Source organism: Melospiza georgiana, chromosome 5, assembly GCF_028018845.1.
Source record: "Melospiza georgiana isolate bMelGeo1 chromosome 5, bMelGeo1.pri, whole genome shotgun sequence".
Classification (NCBI taxonomy): Eukaryota; Metazoa; Chordata; class Aves; order Passeriformes; family Passerellidae; genus Melospiza; species Melospiza georgiana.
In genome coordinates, this window is record NC_080434.1 from 10015390 (window position 1) to 10037285 (window position 21896).

Genomic DNA, 21896 nt, shown 5'->3' on the forward strand with positions numbered 1-21896 from the left:
CTTTGGGTTATGGTTTCCTTAAAAGCTTTCACCACTAACACAGTTTTAGTCTATCCCTACTTAAGACTTCCTATATCTTTTATTACACAAAATACTGGATTCACGTGAATATACAGAAATATTTGAAAATTATCTTGGAATATAGCATATTACAGTGGAACATCTCTTTGCTATCTTCTTTTGTTGTCTTTGTTCATAACTATGCAATTTACAGATTAATAATATCATTTTCACCCTCAGAAATGAATAGTTTGAAATAGCAGAGCACGATAAGAAATGATAGCCTACACTGAAGGTTAGTAGCAGTTAGTAAAGGAAGCCATATACATTGACTGTCCAGAAAATAAATTAGCAAATTCCACAACAGGTCTGTGATACTTCTGAGAGAGTAAAGAATCAGTATTGTCTTACTTAATTGCAATGTCTCTGTAAGCCCACATATTTTAAGTTGAAGACAGTAACTTGGCACGTAAATTGTGTGTGTTGTGGTTACTAGTATTTTTCCTGCACTCAGAAGTCATTATTATACTTAAATGTGAAGTCTTTAAAAACTGCGAGGACACAAAAAGATCAGACTTATTTTATGAAAATGTAATTTATTGAAATCACTTTGCATTTTATGAAGCATTATTCATGTGCAGAATGTCTGTATGGAACATTAATTTGGGTGGTAAGAATAAGCAGCTGCAGCTGCCTGATATGGTATCTGCAGATATTTGTATTAATTATCTCATAACATAGACTAACCAAAGTAGAAAATTCATTATATTTAGTTAAATATTAAGGAAATCAGAATGCTTTTATTTGTTAATTTCAAGGTATTATCTTCCTAAAATCATTGGCCCTAGAGATAACAGATGGCTGATAAATATCAGCTTATAGAAATACAAATATATGCATGAATTTTTTCAGTTTAGAGCCTTTTTTAAAAAAAACCAAACCAGTTCTAACTGTACCTCCAGGATGGTAAAAAGATGACTGAAATGACTCTCCCATTCTTTAGTTACAGGTTTGGAGGGATTTTTGTCCTTCTGCCAAATATATTGGGTTTTGCTAGCACATTTCTTTTTGCCATATGTTACTCTTCCCATTTGTGACAGATGATGCAGAGCTAGAAGTGCTGCTCTGTATTGCAGGAATTTTAAGTCACTTGCATACAATTCTTAGACATTTAGAGTTAGCCACAAGGGTACTGGCCCTTACTCTGGAGGTGGCAATTTTCAGTCCAAGTAATCGGTTCCTCAGGGCTAAATTCCAAAAAAAAACCTCTGCAGAATTCCAAGGTACTTGTAGAGTACTGTCACTGAGTAGTTACATGTCCTATAATGTTCCGGCTTACTATGGTAGGTAATGTCTTTAAAGCCATGCACATTTTGCATTGAGTTCTGATGGCAGTTTCATTTTCAGAAGAAGGTTTACATGCCCATGCTAGAACAGGTGCTCAGCATTTCCTGTGCAGCCATATGATAGTACATGACTGGCAGGTAATGCTGTCAAAGGGCTTTGGGCTGCATGAGCATCAGCTGTGGACAGCTCCTCATAATCCTGCTCACAGCTGATTCAGCATTGCTGCTCTAACTCGGTTTCTGGGTGTCTAGCAATCCTGGACTGATGGCTGCAATCCTCAAGTTACAGCACAGGAATTACTCTTACACTTTTCAGGGACAACAGTGTGGAGCTACAGAGCAGTTGATAGTATTTCCTTTCAAAGAGGGGTTGTCTCTCAAACACTGAGGAACCCTCACATGAGTACTGTGATGGTCACAGGACACGAATGACTGGACAATGCCCTAGGCAGCTTGATGTGATTCGACCTACTTTTAGCAGAGAGTAAGAGTGAACTGCTTCTGGAGGTCCCTTTTAGCATATTTTATTAACATATTTATTCTGTGAATCAAACAATATCATATTGGGGTTTTTATTTCTATGCTTTTTAAAGTCATAGGCAGTGATTCTAAGATGTTGGAAAAGTTTGAGTAGCAGGAAGTCTTGCTTCAGCACACACTGACTGATCAGTTGCCCATCTCACATGGAGTAATTACAAGGTGATTCTAAAACATGGTTGATGTGTACCCTGTTCTTCAAGTTTTCTAGATACTCTATATTTACTTACTGGTTATTTTCTTGTGTACATGAATTTGTGAGTATAGTTCTGCCTGATTGAATGAGATTGTATGTGCTGGAGAAAATCATCTGCATAGTGTGCAGAGTATTTCTTGCTTCTTTTTTTTTTTTTTTTTTCCCTAAATCATTTTTTTGATCTTTCACTTGGCAAAAGCTACTGTTTGATATAACAGTATTGCAGTGTGCTCATTATGTCCATGTCCATTCAATACTTTCTAAGCTACAGGTAATTTTTTCTGTTTGTGTTTACATAAAATGGAAGCACTGTTAAAATAACTTACTTTCTCTTATGTCAGGAAGCTAAGACTGGTTTAAATATGTTAGGGAATTCAGCACATTATGCTAGTGCTAAAACACCTTCTGCATGTCTTTACAGCTTTCAGCAGCACTGTTTTTACTTCATTAATGAACTTGAGTCAAAAGGCCCTTAAAGAACTCAGGCTGATACAGCATTTTCAAATATTTTACTTCCAATCTGTAAAGTATATTCAAACGCCAACATAAATCATAACATTTACTGTATGTGAAAACAGATTGAACAGTTGGTTCCACCTAACATTTAAATAATTTTTATCATAAAGTTATATTTGGATTAAATACCTATAAATTTTCTGATACCTTCATTTTTTTTGCATAGCCATAGCTGTTAATTTTGGAAGACAGCCTCATTGCTTGAAATGACAGCAGACTCCAGTAACCTTTGAGCTAGTGACTTGGTATTACCTTGTACTAATTCTCTTAATGGCTACTAAAATTGATTGTAATAGCAGGATTGCCTTGCATTGGCATTATACAAAAACAGAATTACTTCTTGGCAGGTTCCTGAGTGGATTCATGTGATTTAATATGCATTTTTTGATTACTCTCTAACCTTCTACAACCTTTACTGTCTGTCTTTCACCATTAAAGATTCATCTCCCAGTCTATCAGGTTAAATAATAGTCTGAATAGATCTGAATTACCTCATCTTGACCTATTTTAAATCAGTACAGACAAATTGGCACAATAATTTCACTACTCTGTATCTTTACAAGCTCATCACTGGGATGAAAAGTTCCTAAACATTTTTTAGTATGTATCAACTAGTTAATATAATTTTTCATCATACAGGATTATCTCAACCAAGTATGTTTCAATGGCAGGTAGCATTCTGGTGAATGGATTTTTAGGTTGATCATCTCTGTTACAGCAAAGAAAGTTGAACATGAATTTGTTATCTCATTCCTGATGGGCTTGGCCTTGGCCAGCAGTGGCTGTCCTGGAGCCAGATGCCCTTGGCTCTGCTGGACATGGAGGGAGCTTCTGGCAGCTTCTCACAGAAGCCACCCCTGCAGCCTCCTGCTACCAAAACCTGGCCATACAAACCAATATACAGCTGTAATGGAAGGAGAAATTAAAGAGGAGCAGAGGGTCCCAAGTAAACAGCTGATTCTTTGTGCTGACCTGTCCTCTGATTGCAAGAGTTGGTACAGGAAGGTGTCATCATAACAAACATAAAAATCCCACATGTTCAAATTGCAATATGTAGTCTTGGATCAGAAAACCATTTTCATCTCGTTGTTGTAATACATTTTTTTACTACACATGCCTGTTTATGATTCTTTTTTCCCCAGTTCCCTATAAATTATCAGTAAAGAAATAGTTCTGTTACACAATAGAGAAGCACAAATACAATATTTATAAAAACATCAGTGCATAACATATGCAAATATATGGATGGATGAATTGTACTTTAGTCTTTCATTCTTTCATGGGTAGAATCAAAGTATCAAGAGGGACTTCAGTAAAGAATAAATAATCCCGTGCTTAGGTGCATGCAGGTGTACAGGCATTGATAGTTGTTGACAAAATTATATGTTTCTATCTTATTCCAAAATACAAGTAGGTTTTTCATAGTGTTGTGCAATTTAATGAAGTGCTAAAAAAGCTAAGTCACTAAATGTGTTGGATTGCTACACAATAAAAGTAAGCAAACTGGAGATTTTTTATGAAGAGTGTCACTGTGAAGCTCAGACAACTTAGGTATGAGCTCTTCAGGTTGTAGCTTATTTTGTTACTGGTAGACCTGGAAAGTGATCCCAATTTGGAAATGACAGCTATTGAGAATGGCAGTGGAATGTATTTTGTTACCTGAGCAGGGATACATTTTTTGTCTTTTCTGCTCTTGTCATCTTCCAAACACTGCTATTTCTTTTGTCTTCCCAAACAAACGGGAAGATGGAGTTCTGGGAGAGATATCTACTTGCTTCAAGCATGCCCTTTCTTTGTCTTGTCAGTGAATTAGCCTCTTGACTGCACATCTCTCTCTGATACCTGCTTCTGTTGGCCTCTGTGCAAACTGCCAGTACTTTACAGCACTTCAGCCAGTCTGCTGCTAATCTGCTGCTCTTGGTGCTACAGATGCTCTCTTTGGTCTGGTGTGCTTTTTCTGCCTTTGCTATTTCTGGTCAAAGAATCCATCCTTTCCATCACCAAGTGGCTGTGGAGTTGCCTGTTTGTGCTCACAGGTTTGGCTTGTGAAACTCCATTCCAAGTATATATTTCCAGCACATAGTTGAAACACTTTTGCTCCCAATCCTATTTCCTCTTTTTGTACCTCAGCATAGGAAAGCAGGCTGAGTGTTTATGATTATCTGCCTGAATTACTCCTCTGACCTCTTCTGGTAGGGCTTGGATTAGTATCGCCTTAATGATCATGGAAATGAGAAGACAAAAGTCTGTCATGGGTCTCAGCCTCATCTGCAGTAAGGTGTGAAAATATCTGTGCTACAGCTGGTTATAGTAGTTTGCAAAGGAAGTTTTCTATTCCTTGGCATCTGTGATTTTATAATTCCTTTATACAGCAGGTATTTATTTCTCAGGACCTTCAATGGGTTCTGAAGGCATACCTAAGCAATGCAGCTGAATTAAATAAATTTTTAAAGCTGTGGAACATATATGATTGTATTATTATGTGGGGTTGGAGTTTTGTGGGGTTAGGGGATTTTTTTTAGCATAATTTGAAAAGTTCAATTTATCACCCTGGAGAAAAACCTTAAACAACTCTGCATTTTGTTTTTCAGTGTGCAGTGACTTGGAATTCAGGGAAGTTGCAAACAGATTGAGAGACTGGTTTAAGGCACTTCATGAAAGTGGAATTCAGAATAAGAAGACTAGGATTGTTCAGAGGCCTGAAAGAAGCAGTAAGTGATTTCTGCTTGTCTTATTTGATGTTTTCTTTGATCCTTTTCTGTTCTTTTGTTTTTCCATTGCTAAGACCTGCCTTATTCTTGTGTGCTTTAGATAGACGTGTACAAAACTGTAACTTTGGGCTTTTCTGGAGTTAGTTTCCTATTTATGGCTTAGTAATAATACAAGATGTTCACTTCAGACTTTCAATATCATTTGACAGGACAGCTGTCATTCACAATGCTTTAATTTGTGAATGCCATCAAATTAAAATAAATGAAATAAAGGAGCTTAAATTATGTGTGACCCATCTTTGCTAGTGGATGTCAATGTATGTATGTACTGGTACTGAAAAACAGATGGAAAAGAAGTAAGTAAAAAGGAATTTTCAAGGTTATACTTGAAATTGGAAGAGACTCAGGAGTACTAATGAAATGGAAACAGTAGGGATATAATTTGTTTTTAACCCCCTCAAATATTTAAATATATTTTTTTTGTTGCGGAAAGTAGTTACAATTTAAAATATAATCATCAAAGGGCTTATTTATAAGAGCAGTTGAAGTGTGCATTAATAGTTTCAAAAGTAAAGTCCTACTGGGAGGGGAGGGAAATGCGATTTCATAAGCCAGAAAGCTCTAGCTTTTGTTTCTAAGAAGGGCAAGCTATGAATTCTTCCAGAGTATGTTTCATAGAACTTGGCCACCACTGGCTTCTTACCTTACTTATTTTATGTTTAGCTTTTTAAATATTTGAGAATGTTTTTAGCTTTTGTTTGTTTCAATTTGTAGCATTACTTTTTCTTTTTTTTTCCAAGAAATCCATTAATTGCACTTAATTGGCAATGTCATTTCATTGTGTGATTTTTTTCATGCTAAGAAAATGTGAATAATTCTGTAAAACAGAATGAATTAAAGATGATTCTGTCTTATCTAGGAATGCTTTCTTTAACATTGAGAAAAATCGTTTCTGAGGTACAGTGGGAATTCAGTAGTGCCACTTTTTATTGGTATTGAAAAAAATGACATTAAAACCTATATATTTCCAATTTACATTCTGACTGGTTCCCATAACCGGCATGTGATCTGCTTCTCATGCAGTAGTGAAAACAATAGAAAACAAATTTTGCAGCCCTTAAGTAAGAGTTTACTTTTTTTTTTAGCTATACAGTATCTAATCATGTAGGTTAGTGCATTGTTGAAGGTGAACTACTGAATTATCATGTAGTGTCCTGTTTCTTGTTGAATGCTACTTTGAAATTTGGGCAGTGATAAAGTAGCAACTGTAGAGCTGTTAACTATTATGTCCTGCATAAATAACAAATCCGTGTTTCAAGAAATTTGATTCCATATAATGCAAGAAAGTCAAGCTCATAATTAATGCTTTGAATACAGTGAGATGTAGTGCAAACACAAAATTCCTCGAAGAGTGAAATTTTTCCTTTAGCTTTTTTCCCTTAAGCACACAGGTGGTTTTGATAAGACCTGCAATCTCTTCTTGAAACAGGCATTTGTACCATGATGTGTATGTGGATATAAGACAGTCATATATGTTATGTCACCAGTTTGTTTGCAAATTTTTGCTTTATAATGGCAAGCAAAGACTATATTTAGACTTAAGATCCAAGGTTTTAATATATGAGGCTAAAAATGCAAGAATCTTACGGATTTTTGGACACTCAATTTTGGAGGCCTTCAAAGTCATAAAATTCTCTCTTTTAGCATTGTATAGAATCTGCACATATTGTAGGAGGTACTTGAGATTTAGGGCACAATTCAGATTGCATGCTATTCTACCATTTTTTAGAGAGATAGCATCAAGAGTTGATTTGGATGGCTAAGGATAGTTTTTGCAAGACTTTTTTTTTCATCAACAGGTGAAGGATTACAATATCTGTGGAAAATTGTGTTTCTTGTATATACTGACTTTAGGTTATGTGTCAGCATCATTCCGTCAAAAATGTTTGACTTAGGTTTTTATCACAGTACCAGAATTTGGAATGTTGTACTAAGTATTAATTTATTACTGTTTCTAAATGGGATCGAAGTTTGATGATAGGCTTTGGAATGTTTATTTTCTTTTTCCTAAAATAAAACAAATCAAGTTTTACAGAATGATTACATGTGAGGCATTCAGTTTGTCCTATATTTTCTTCTTTTTCTTTTCAAAAAGAGATATTCAACAAATGCCTACATTGTTTTGCATTTGAACAGTAACTGTTCAGTGGGTGATGTTTCAGTACTGTGGTCAGTTACTCAAACTGGATATAGCTAATTGTGAAAAAATACTGGGTTTAAATATTAAACATCCTATTTGTGCAGTACTGACTCAATTTTATAAATAGCCAATATTTACATGTAATAATTTATAATAATTTGACAGGCTACTGTGGGAAGGCGGTCCATCTGTAGACAGGAAGCAATTGAATGAGTGTGTATTCGGTAGTAGGATTTTTTTCATTTGTAGATTTGGGAATGTATGAATTTATTTAAAACTGGTTTCACTAGTGCTGTATGTTTTTCCTGTTGTGTAAATTTCTGTACTTCAAAATTTCTCATTTAAGACATCAAAATACATACTGCATTTTATGAGAAATGAACATGTTTGTTGTTCAGAAGAAAATATTGTGTCACTATGTCCCTGTAAACACATGAAAGAACATGAAATATGGCAACCATTTAACATGGTAATGTCCTTTCTAGTACCATTTTAAAATTCTTAAAATTGTTCTTGCAGAGCAAAATTCTCAAGTAACGTCCCTCAATGTCTGTTGCCAAAGTCATAGGAGGTCCAAGACATCAGGCCTGTTGGTATCTAAGTGTATCAGGGCATCCAGGCATATTGATATCCTGGTGTGCCAGGGCTGTCCCGTCCCTGTTTTGGAGATGCCTGAAAGCTACAGCTACAATGAAACTTGCAAAGAACTTCTTATCATGTATAATGGCTTTACACTTAGCACATGAGATTTGGTGGTCTGTGCAGAATACAGCTGCAACAGAAAGCCACCTGCATGCAACTTCCCCTTTCAGAGTCCCATCTAACCCTTCCCCTTTCAGAGTCCCATCTAACAGATCCCTGGAGCTGTTCATTATCCTTTGGGAGTTAAAAATCTGTTTTGTGACCCCTCTCCCCTAGGCTTTCTTGTATTCTCATAATGAAGTTCCTTCCTCACTGAAAAACCATTCTGCATTCAAAGAAGCAGTTTGTGGCATCCTCTCTGGTTGTCTCTTTGTACTTAGGTTTTTTTCATATCCCAATCGCTCTGGTGGCATTTAGTATGGGATATATTAAAAGACTTGAGCACAGTCCTTCTGACCAAGGCAGATGTGGTGAAAGTTTGGAGTTGGTCTAGTTATTAAATTATCCCCTTTTGTTCCCTACAATCATTAATATACCTAAACAAACCAAACAGTAGTGTTCTGCTAGAGCCATCAATATGCTGCTAAAAGGTTAAAAATGTCAGGTGTCTACATTGCTGTGTTTTTAGAAAAGTAAGATAATTTTGTCTTACTGACACTTTTTTCCAAAGCAGAATGTAATTGAGAGTAGAATGTTTCAAAAAATAATAGGGTATTATTTCCAAAATCTCTTTTGCGTCCAGTTGTGGTCAAATTTAATATATCTGAAATGATCATTGATACAGATCCTACATATACACTTAAATCTTTTCCTCAGGCCACTTATGGTCTAGATAGATGACACAAAGGGGAAAAGCATATTTGACCCCCATACTACTGTAATACTCTCATTATTTTTCACTTGTGAGTCAGAATATGCAGAGTTAAAAAATCAAGTGACATTTTATGTAACTGTTTAAAGTCTATTAGAATATTCTTTCTATTTCTATATTAATTTTGTATGCTAAAACACAAAATTAGTGCATCATATGCAAATCACTAACAATACCATAGTCCCACAGATATTTCTGCTAACAGGCAGTCTGTTTCTGAAGAATACTTGTGCACCTTCTTGTCTTAGAATATGAAAAAGCCGAGGCCAAAGGTAATAAATAGAGACTCTTTTTATGGTTTGGAAATAATATCATGATTTGAAGTCTAATACATAAATAATTTTGAAAATAACCTAGAAAAATTGAGAATTCTGAAAGAAAATTAATTTTAAGTGGATTTTCTGGAACTACTATAGGAAGATATTATTACACTAAAATTATCAAATCTCTATACAAAATTTTGGGAGGAGAAGACTAGTTGTGTAAAGAAAAGTAAGTAAAATAAGCAACTTCCAATTTTTTGCTTGAAGATTTTAATTTCGTTCTGACTATTGTAAATTCCTTACTTATGAAGAGACAAACAGATAATGTGGAGTGATAAATTATATTTCCCTGATCTTCACTACCAAAGCATATTTTAAAACCATGAGGTGCAGATAGAACTCATAAGAACAATAGGGTTTTCCTTACTCCTAGAGTAAGGAAGGAATTCCTAGAATTGTGGTATTAAACAGTATTTTGGTGTCTTCAAAACACTGATGGCTTGAGAATTTGTCTAATTCCTGAGATTATTTCAGGAAATGTTCCATAAAGCTGAACTCCAAAGTTGAACAGGCTGCCAACCTGAACCATAGTTCTAGCTTGCTAGAAAGGAAAAGTTCTTCCAGTGAATTTCTGCATATGTCAGGTTAGCTCATGCAAAGGCATCCTCAATGCAAGAGTCTGGAAGAAGAAATCCAGCCTAGAATTAATTCTGATCAGGAGTTTTAATGGATCCGTCTCTACTTAAAATTAGGTCTCTAAGTAAACCACACAGTGTTGCTGACTGAGGTTGGTGTTGACTCAATCTTTTGTACATAATTATCCTTATACACAGTGAAATGTGGGTCTTTATTACTTTATTTTGTTTTCAGTTATCTGCTTTCCTCTAACAGTCACTCCTGTTAATAAAATGGCAAGTCTGGTGTCCCAAGTAACAAATTTCATCTGATCCATCAATCTATTAGGAAGCTGATAGTTTATAGGAATAGGATTCATGTTGCTTGCCCCCTCTCCCTGCCTCCCCCTCCACGACTTCCATATAAAAGTCTTTAAAACACTTACTGGAAGAGACTTCAGAATGCAAAATTTCACGAGGGCACTGCAGTTGTGCTTTATTTTTTTCTCTTGTACCTTTTGCTGTGACATGAGAGTCGGTGTTTCTAGGTTTATCAAAATACCTTTGGTACCTTCCCCAGGTTCCCCAGGGCCGGGAGTTGGTCTTCGGTGATTCTTATGGGTCCCTTCCAACTCAGGATATTCTGGGATTCTGTGTCCTGCCCTAACCTGGGCTCTGCTCGTGTCTGTGTAACCACAGTCAGCAGGAATGTTTTGCAGCCTGAGACAGGGGACACAATTGTGCCTGATTCTGTCTCCTGGCTCCTGTGGAGCCTGATGAGGCTCACCAAGATCACCACTTTCGTGATCAAATACAAAAGCTTTCACCACTGCTTTGTCCTCTTTATTTTAGTCTTTCCTGCTCTGCTCTGTCCTGATTGCATTAGGAAGGGAAGCCTTTTCCCAGCTTGTGCACAGTAGGTCTCAGCTGTGAGATGCTGTTCACTGAAGGTTTTCTACTAACCACAATATTACAAAAATCCATTACAAAAGAAAACCTTCTTGTTATGCAGCTTGCAGACTGAACAGGTAAAATGGATGGTCTAGATGTCAGCCAGGAGTCTGGCAAAGAGTGCATGTGTGTTTATTCACGTGTGATTTGCCAGAGACTTTTATTGCTTCAGACAGCACACTGGTATTGGAAAAAAAATGTGCATTTCTTGGCATGTTAGATAAACAATTTGTATATAATGCAGTATATGAGCCCTGTGATGAGTATATGCTGTTGTGATTTCCACATGGTTTCAGAAGCTGTCTTCCTCAATGTACACATTGCTTACATGCTTAATAAGCAGGCAAGCAACAGTTTTGTCTTGGAAAGCTGATAAGAGTTGAAATTCTCCCCAGAGAAATAACCAGAAAGAGGAGCATTTCTGTTAGTTCCTTTTGAGCATATGTTTTGAATGCCCAGTATGTAAGCCATGGAGAATGGTAATATTTTGTAATAATTTTTTCCCTTGGAATTGTTTTTACCAGGAAAAGAGCATGAGCCGGTACTTCATATTTTTTAGATAGTGTTCAGAAATAGCTGCATAAAAGTTCACTTCATTATGGTATATGGAAATAGATTTTGAGTAAGTGGTTAAAATGAAAGAGAAAAACATCTTTCATAATTGAGTCATCTGAGCAGCAGTTTTTGCCCTCCTCGGCATAATGTCCTGCTACTTAATCATCAAGAATAAATTACTATCGTTCAATTATAGTAACTATTCCTTAGTTTCTGCTTATTGCTTTGTGTTAAAACTGTGATAAATTAAATCTGTAAAACCAGAATTCTAGTTGGTGTTCCAAGTGATAATATACTCAGTATGTGATTTGGGCAATGATTTCCTAGGTCTAGGTCACTGGGTGATTTTTTCATTCTTAGTTCTCTATCAGCTGATGCCTTCACATGTCAAACCATGTTAGCAGATATTAAACTCCAGATATTCAAGGCTTTTCTGACTCTTTTCCCCAAGTATATCACCTTCAAGATGTATTATTTTATCAATATTATAATAGAGGAAGCAAGTAATTGTTGAGAGAAAGTACTTCTGATAATTTTAAGTTTGGACAGCTCAGTAAAAACTCTTTTAAAATGAGCCAAGAATTTTACCACAATAATCTCTAAAAGAGTTGGTAATGTGTATATAGACCTGAAGTGATGATCTTTTTGTAGTGTAGCAGCTCTGGAAGAGGAGGAGTGCTCCATTTTATATCAAACAAATATCTCTATCTGCTTCTATCTCTATCATCACCTGACTGATTCACCTCTGAAATACTTGAGCCATTTTTATTTATTTGTTTGAGCAAAACTAATATTTTACCTAGATTTCAGACATTTTTCTATTGCAGTGACTGATGGTTGTGATAGACTTTGGCTTGATGAAACAAGACCGATGAAAACTAAGAAGAAATGTGATTTTTCTCTATTCAAAACACTAAAATTGTGTATACTAGACCAGAGGAAGAACAAAAAACTAGAAATAACAACAAATACACCTGGACTGTAAATGAGAATACAAACTATTTCAGAGTTGAACTCTAACAAAAGAAACATAAATAACTTTCAAGATAAAACATAATCAGTTTTAGAAATTATTAAATCATACAGTTATTTAGTAGAAAGTTAGACACCATGATCCACAGTACTTTTTTCCTCCTCTATCTGATGCTATTTAGCAGATAGGCTATGAGAGTTTTAATAAATGTAAGCTTTTCTTACATAAAATGTTATTGTTTGAAGTAGTTTTATTAGTTCTGGTGTACCAAAATAATATATTCCTATCTTCTAGGAAGAGCATGTCATGAATATCAGACTTCATACTCTGTATTTAAATAATCAGCTGTGGTTATGTTGAACTTTGACAGGATTTATTGAAAATATTAGATCATAATAACACTTTTCTGGTGCTATCCTGTTGGTATCAGTGATCTGTAATAAAATGATCTGCATTTTAATTATATTGCTGACTCCAATGCAAATTTTTTAATTTCAAGCTTTGTCCTTAATTATGGAACATATAATGGAGAAGATGCTGGTGGGACATCACTTTTTAAAAAATCTAAAAGCTATATAGAAAGAAGTGAGAAAAAAATTGAGGAATGAAAGCAGAGGATGAGCTCCAGTCACAGGCTAATGATAGTTAAGGAAATCAAGAAAAAGAGAAAAAAATCTTATGCAGTTGTACAATATTGTTCCAACCTTAATCCAGTGGTGTGTACACCTTTGACATGTTCAATTCTCTTTCACTGTTCTTCAGATAAATTTATTTCTTCTTAGAGGAGAATTTGAAACTGACTTGAGCTGATCCTGGTGTGTCCCTTCCAACTTAGCTTATTCTGTAAAATAAGCAGATGTTTGGAAGGTATCTGCTTTTTCTTAGTATAGTTTATTAAAAACATAAAACTGTCTTCTAGTATCCTAAAATATAAATACTAACACTGTGAGCTTTGCTAGAATGAACCACAAATGCTAATTTAAAAATATTTTGTCCCAAGCTGGAAAGTGATATCTCTTTCAATAAACTGGAATTTCCACATGCAGAGGAATTATCTTCAATTGCTATGGCCCACAAAGTCTGTCCTTAAATACACCTTTTAAGTGGTTTTTATCCTAAATTTCCTTCTAGTTGGCATCTTACTTATTAAAATCATTCTGTAAACTTTGCAAACCACTTAATTTTCATTCTCCTGATTTGTAGTATCACTTAAATTCCTGATCAGTATTTTTGCCAGGAAATCATTATCTGTCATTTATTACTGTACATAATGTGCGTGCTAAATATATAACATTTGACATGAAAACTCATATTTCTAAATGTTTTGAGTCTGACTGTAGCAGATTTGACTCTTTTTAGCAGATTAATTTACTGACTTTAAAAGTGAATCTGACATATAATTTACATGTGCATTTCAATAGCATATACTGTTTGTGGCATCTATGTGTACCACCAGAGCTATTTCCATGATGCAGCATTCTTTTGTGGTGGCTGCAGCAGTTTTCCTCCTATATAATTTAAAATTATTTCCTTCTATATAATTAATTATTTCCTTCTATATAATATAAAATAAGCAGCTGCTCCAGTTTTCCTCCTGTATAATTTTTGATTATTTTTGTTTTGTCGCTTAGGATTTGATACCAGCATTTTGCCAATTTGCAAAGACTCCCTGGGCTGGATGTTTAATAGGCTTGATACGAACTATGACCTGTTGTTGGACCAGTCAGAACTTGGAAGCATTTACCTTGACAAGAACGAGCCGTGCACCAGGGCATTCTTCAATTCTTGTGACACATACAAAGACAGTTTGATATCTAACAATGAGTGGTGCTACTGCTTCCAAAGACAGCAAGGTAAGAGATGAGATCAACCTGCTTATGTGGATGTCTGACCTTTTTGTTGGGCTTTATCTTTTTTTTAACATATTAAGAAGATTACTGTGAACTACAAGCTCTTAAATGCTGTGCAATGAATTTGTTTCAAGGTTTGTGACATATGGTGAATACCTCAAATGAATTTAAAAAACCCCAAACAAAGTAGCCAAATGACTCAAGCTAAATAGAAAGGCTTGCTAGAAATTCAAGGATTCTAAATAAAGTGTAACACTGCCACTAGTGCTTTTATAGCTATGTTGTTCCTCATGCCCAAAATTTAGTATGTATATGGAGGGAAAGAGGTGAAAATAAAGAACAGTTTACTGAAATTATTTCTTTCCTGGTCTACTTTGCCTACATTATAAAATAAACTTTTTTTATTACTAATGTAGGGTATCTTAATGTTTGGTGAGCCTAATAAAATAGCTGAATGAACATTATGGATAAAGTTATTTCCAGTCATTTAGACCTAAAACCAGTTGGTTTTTATTGCCTAATTGAATCTCTTGTTAATGTCCTGATGTGATTTTGGTTAGACAAATAAACACAACCTAGAGGCATTATTTTCCTGAGGAATATATAACAATTTTAGATATAGATATATAGTCAAGCTAGTTGTTATGTATCAAGGAATTCACTCATTGAATATTGTCTGCAATTGGTCAGAATAACCCCTGCATTTTCCTTACTAACACGAGGGAGTTTTTCTAAAGGATAAGCAGCAACTAAGCTTCAAATTACTACTGCTGATAGAGGAGATAAAACTGATTTGGTGGAAAGTTTGCTAAGCTAAGTCAGCCTTTTTGAAAGTTTTAGTATCAGTTTTTAATTCTCACTTGTACCCTTAAAACTCTCGTGATAAATTCACATTAGCATTCAACATTTATGATTTTGTTCCGATTTCTGTGGAAATAAAGGTTTTCATCATGCTACATCTGCCCATTGTAAATCTAAGTAAAAATAAAGCTGTACTTCTGTAGATAAGCACTAAATAGCAGATATCTTTTCTTTGGTAACTTTCTTATTAAAAAGTTAACATTTAAACTTTCAAACAGGTGTTTCAAAGCACATTATTGTTTTATAATAATTTTTGTGTGATATTTTATAAGCATGTATGTACTTGCTGCCAACACTAGCAAATTAACAATAACCCATCCCAGAAGTAATGTAGCTCCTAAAGAGCCTAACATTTTGTTCATTTGTCTATAAAATAAAAATAAAAAAAACCACCACAATAATTTGGTCAGTGTACTGTTAGAACCTGAGGATGGTATTGTAAAGACTGATCTAAACACTAAGGAATTTTATTAGTGGTACCCCAACAGATCCATCTTTCAGTGACACTGATTCTTCATATTGCAGAACCCAACATTATCAAGCTTTTCTTCCCCTTTTTACCAATTCCCCCACTTTCTTGATAATGTGTTGACATAAGGTGCTGATTTCAAACAGATTAGATAGTCTTTGATACCACAGTATGTTTGAGTATATAGTAAAAAAGACATCTAAAAATTGTATATGAAGTGAAATCTGACTTTCAGCAACACTTGCACATTAAACATGCATGTCATCCTTCAAAATTAACAGTCATCAAAATCTGTAATCTCCATTTTTTGATCTAAGGAGAAAAAAAATCTTACAGTCTTCTTTTGTCATGTCTTATTTTGTCATGTCTTATAGCTGTTGCACAGCTGTCTCAGCCCTGCTTCCCGTGTGTATTAGTGACCCATTGAATTCTCTAATTGGCATTGTTATGCTGAACTGTGGAATATGTTCATGTCTGGTTATGTTTTACTTGATGGAATGATCTAAATAAGGCCTTTAACTAAGCCTTTGCTATTAATAGCAAGGAGATGGAAAAAATTTTCTTCCCATTCATGGCGCATAATGCGACTTTCTTTTATGGACAGTAAAAAATCAAATTATTCAGAAGTAGAATTCAGTATTTCCAATATTCAGCTGTGGCTGAATAATGAAAAACTGAATTTTAATACATATTCTGTTTCTCAGAGCCATCTAAAGTTTGGGCTCCATTTTTAAGTTAGTTTGCTGCACATGGGGCTTTGTACCTATGGGATCCAGTCTTACATTGTTGCCAGAGAATCATTGAATTTTGCAGACTTCAGTGAAGAAAAAGATTTTATTTTCTTAGTGTAGTATGTCAAATACAAAATTGGAACATGAATTCTAAAAAGGACAAAAGGGAGGAAATTAAAAGAGCTGTTCTGTGTTTAGCTAATACATGAGGCAAGCTTCACAGTTGCAGAGATTTTTATAGAGCAGTAAAGTAGGGTGTGATAGAGTTACTATTTTGGTCTAGCATTCCTCAATCCTCCAGACTAGTGACTAGATGCTCACTTGGAGATGAGTTAACTATGAATGGTGTTCTGCACATATCCATGGTGGTGCACAGATTCATAATTCTGAAACTGTAGCAAGCTGTGGTAATTCTTTTCTTTCAGATGTGTGTGTTCCATAAGATCATAGTTAGAGTGATCTTACAACATAGCAAACTGTGAAAACGTAGTCATGTGCTTTCTGTCCTCAATACTGTGTAACCTGTTTAACCTTTTTTATGTCCTTTCAGATCCACCTTGCCAGACAGAACTCAGTAACATTCAGAAGCAGCAAGGAGGAAAGAAGCTCCTAGGTGAGCCATAGATCATTCTTTTGAAGGTTTTATTACTTACATAAATAACCCTAGTTAAACAGCAACACAAAATCAATATTAATCCAATGAAGATGGACCACAGTAAATCTCAGCAGCAAAATTTATGAAATTTTTGGAAGCTATTAAACTTGGTTTTATTACGTTACCTAGCAAAAGCTCTTACTTCTGTTTTATTACCCTGATAGAAGGTACATTTTTACAGTACAGAGGGGACAGCACAAGGTACTCCTAAAGTAGTATTTGTGCTGATCCTTTAACTGTAATAGTCTGTAAGTAGTTGAAATCTTTGTTGTGAATCGGTTTATACTGCATCAATATTTCTGAAGTGTAAAGTCTTCATTTACCACTAGCCATTGTGTGAAAGCTCTGTAAAACAAAAGGCTTGACCTGAAGCAGCCAAAACTGTATTTCTCATAAGGATGGTTTCTAACAAGAACTATACACTTAAAATGCTTCCATATGAATATTTTGTTGATTGTGGTCTCCACTTGGTCCAAGTGATAAACAGTGGATTATTCAGCTGTAGGCAAGTCATTTGCCTCACAAAATAAGCCCCTCTTGTACATATAAATGCAAATTTAGTATTAATTTTTACAGGTTTTGTTTGTGTTGTGTTCTGCTGCATTTGTCTTCTGTGGTGGAATAATTAAATATTAGCGTGTGGTGGTTTGTAAAATACATATTAAACACAAATAACTCCTTGTAGTAGATAGTTTGTTAGTCATGAAGTCTGGCCCTTACTATCCAGACTTGTTTGTACTCCACAGATATAGAACTTCCCAGTCAGGAACAGGTCCTACATTTGAGCCTTTTCACCAGTGAAAATCTGGACTGAGATATTCAGGGAGTAAGAAATATGTATTACAGGATCAACAAGAAAATTAAAGGAGTATTGCTCACTTTATGTCGTGAAATCAGTCCAAGACTGATACGTGATATTTACCCTCCCACATTTGATCCATTCAGTCACTTTGAGTCAGCTGAATTTAGTACTAAAGCAGTCACTGCAGAGTCTGAAATGGTGAAACAGGAAAAGCCAGTTGCTTTCTGCTATAATTGTGACATTGGCCAAGAAATGGACTTTAATATACTTATTCAGCATATATATCTATATCTATCTGTATCTATCTATCTTTCAGGGCAGTACATCCCCTTCTGTGATGAGGATGGGTACTACAAGCCAAGTCAGTGCCATGGGAGCCTAGGGCAGTGCTGGTGTGTGGACAGATACGGCAATGAGGTGTCAGGATCCAGAACAAACGGCGCAGCGGAATGTGGTAAGTCAAGAACCACATGGGGTGTTTGGTTTAGAAGTGTTAGTCCCTTTGATTGTCAGCCAGGTTAAATTTCTTCTGTGAAAAGTGTGGGACCCAACTACATGGAATTTGATACAAAACCCAAAAAATGACAATTAGTTACTGTTATTGCATTATTTTTTGGAACTCCTGTCACTGTGTCAGCTATTAATAGACCCCTTACACGTGCTTGGCATAGTGTGTATAAACCCAGGACAAATTAATTTTCTAGAGCAGCATTAGATAAGTCCCATAATGTTTCATTAAATTCCTTTGGGTAATCAGCATGCAAGTGAATTCAATTTGATATTTTTTTCAGTTTATATTTGAGGGAATTGCCAAACGTTTTTAGCACACTAAATCTTCCCTTATTTTTCCCTTCCCTACAGCATTGTGCAGCTTCTTCCAGGAATTCCCATGTCACCTTTATTTGATGTCCCAGATATAAAAGATGAAAAAAAAGTATTTTTCCTTTTTATTTAAAAAAAAGTCATTTATGACTCCTTTTCACTTTTTCTCCAACAAAAGAACATAGCCTGAAGCAGAGAGTAAATTGTACACAGTATTTGAGGTACAAGCTCAGTCCTATTGTCCATCTTATCCAGGATCATTTCTAGATAAATGGACAGTTTGATATAATTCAAGATGATATGTAAGAAGTGAGAAATAGTCAGGTTATATTATCAGTGGTCCTTATTTCCATCTGTGAGTTGGACTTAAATTTTTTAAATTGTTCCTAGCACTCAGCATTACAGTTCTACAAATCCATAACATTTGTCTCCTTTTGTTAACACTGAGAAATTAATTCAGTATTGAGGTAGATTTTTATGACAAAAGAATATTCATATTATTTATATTTTATTTTTATGTAGCACTCTGTAGTTGTCCTGAAAGTAAATATTCTGATGTACCTTTTTTATGAGTATGTAAAATATACTATAAATATGTGGGGTATCTTGTGAGTCCTTTCTATAACTGTCATACCTTTTTAGCTATTGATTTAGAGACTTCAGGGGATTTTGCCTCTGGTGATTTCCATGAATGGACGGATGATGAAGATGATGAAGATGAAATAATGAACGATGAAGATGAAATTGAAGATGATGATGAAGATGAAGGGGATGATGATGATGACGACGATGATCATGATGGATATATTTGATAATATTAGGAGGTCCCTATGTTGTACCTTTCTAAATTTCACAAGATGATATTTCATAAAATCCCTTTGCTCTCCAAGATCAAAAGGGTTCTAACAAATGTGTATATTTTGTATGATTATTTCAAACATTGCAGCTGGAGTCATAGACTTCTTTTGTTTAAATAAGAATAATTATATCATGTGCTTTTGAGTTTTTAAATTCTGTTGCGCTGAAGAAAACACATTGGAATTCTAGCCTGAAGAAAAAAATGTTATGTGCTACTGAAAACATATATATGTGCAAAACACACTAAAAAGCCAACCAGTCTCTTCAAAATTCTGCTGAGAAAATATTTGCCCTTATTTGGAACTGTGCATGTCCTCCTCAGAATGTATACTGTGACTTATCTTCAGTTCTGTCAGTGTTTTAGGCCCTGCAAATGTCCATTTAATGAATCAGAAATGTATTGCAGTAGAAAAACATTGGTGCACAAGTGGCATCTCAACCAGCCTTTAATTAACCAAAGGTATGGAGAAAAATCAGAAGGGAAAACTGTAGCAAAGTCCTACTTTGCATTAGTAGTTATGTTTTTTATTAGGAAATGACTATATTATTGAAAGGATTTTTCAAAAGTGGTAGCATGGACAAGCACCAGTTCTGGAATTCTAAAATTTTCTTGTCGTTCCTTTTTTTGGTTCCATGTCAAGGTCATATAAGCTTTATCATTATTTACTTAATCATTGCTTCACCCTTTGTGGTTTCTATGTATTTCTCTCTAATCAGACTAGCATAAAATATTTACATTGGGAAAAAGATTTGCTTAAAGTTTATTACCTTTATACATTACTGTATTTCAGAGTATTGTCACTTGCCCCAAGGTAGTTTTTAATAAATGTATAATGATGCTTTTTATTTTCTTATTTTGGGAAATAGTTTTGCTCTTTTTCTTGATTCATGTTGTTTTCTGTTACTAGTGCAGAAACTTATAGAACGTATTGTAAAGGTGCCTTGCAAAATAGAACTAGAAAGGTTTTAGCATGCATACCAGTATAGGATGTTAGGCAATAGCTAAGCACACCCAATTACCAAATTAATACCAGTATAGGTACTGCTGCTGGAATGAAGAAAATGGATTATTTTAATTTTTTTTCCTATTATTATGTAATTACCATGTGGTCTAGATTATACTTATTGTGTAGAGTAGCACTCAAGATTTGACTGTAGAGAAAATTACTTTAATCACTGTATTTATGTTAGCATGTTAATTAATTGTGTAGACATTTTGGGACTCCACCATCTTCATTCATATCCTGTTTCCTTCTGCCCACAATAAAATTGACATGACCTGTATAATGTATTACTGCAGGTTGTATAATTTAAAAATAAGTCACTGATTTCCCATCATTAATAAAAGGAAAATCAGATTCTTATTTGAATTAATTTCTACACGGTAAATACTAAATCTAATGTTTATCTTATGTAATATTAAAAAGTATAATGCATTTTCTTTTTTACTGTTTCTGTATAGTTTGCAAAATAAAAACTCTTGTAACCAACCTTTGGCCAGCATAGCCCATCATTTTGACTTTTTACATAATCTGAAATGTAGAATTGGAAAGGAATTCATGTTTCAGATACATTTTACCTATTAAAATATGTATTTATTTGAATAAAGCCATTAATGTTTTATTTTCATTTAAAATATTTGAATAAGGCAAAACACATAGGGAGCTTCTGATTTTCTGTAATTTCCCTGATTTTTCTATAGCTTTGTTATGTACTTTTATGACATTGTCTTCGTTTCATAGTAAAGAAAGAGAGACTTCTTCTCAAGCTTGGTCATAATTTGTGAGGCATAGTTGTATTATTTTCTTAAATAAAGACAGTTAAGAGTTTACCATTCTGATAGTGGGATTTTTTCAGAGAACAGTTTCTTATGACTGAAATTCACTGATATATAAACTGATTTTAAATAAAGAAGCTAAAAAAAAAGTGTTGTCATTATTGGCCGATGCAGTAAGTACTGTTGTGGGGAATTTTTTTGTATGTGACAAGTGGTTATTAGATGACAAACTGAAAATGAATTTCATTAAAACTGGTGATACTAGAATTAAAGAGAATTCATAATGTGTTTTGTCTAAAGGGATTACAGTATGAAGACCTTTCTGAAAACAACTGTCATGCAGAAGAGTCTGAAAGAAGTTTATATTCTTTCTTCCCTGAAAATTCCCCACTGAATTGAAAGAGGAGTATGCATGCATTTTAGTCCCGGAGTATTAAAGCTACTTAGCATAAATTCAGAAGTAAGTCAAGTTAGTTAAATTCACTAAAGAACAGTGACAGTGGGGAATATGGATAATTTTGGGTTATTTTTGTGGTCCAAAACTAAAACAGCAACAACAAAAAATTCAATTGCTACATATTCCTGAGGAAAAGCCAGAGAAGAGGCTGATGCAGTGTAAATCTTCCCTTGAAAACAGCCTTTTGTTTTGTAAAAGATAGGTACCTGTCTATGGATCAATACAGTAGTTTTGGTTAC

General features: G+C 34.7%; 1 protein-coding gene across 1 annotated transcript in view; it reads left to right on the top strand.

Moving 5' to 3' along the window:
• The window catches only part of SPOCK3 (SPARC (osteonectin), cwcv and kazal like domains proteoglycan 3), a 160333-nt gene extending 139081 nt beyond the window's left edge, over positions 1-21252 (top strand). Inside the window, exons 7-11 of the mRNA XM_058024133.1 lie at positions 5187-5306; positions 14007-14228; positions 16837-16899; positions 18060-18197; positions 19208-21252. Coding sequence (XP_057880116.1) covers positions 5187-5306; positions 14007-14228; positions 16837-16899; positions 18060-18197; positions 19208-19377 — 713 coding nt within the window. The 3' untranslated portion in view covers positions 19378-21252. The remainder of the gene's footprint in view (positions 1-5186; positions 5307-14006; positions 14229-16836; positions 16900-18059; positions 18198-19207) is intronic.
• Positions 21253-21896: the final 644 nt, after the last annotated feature.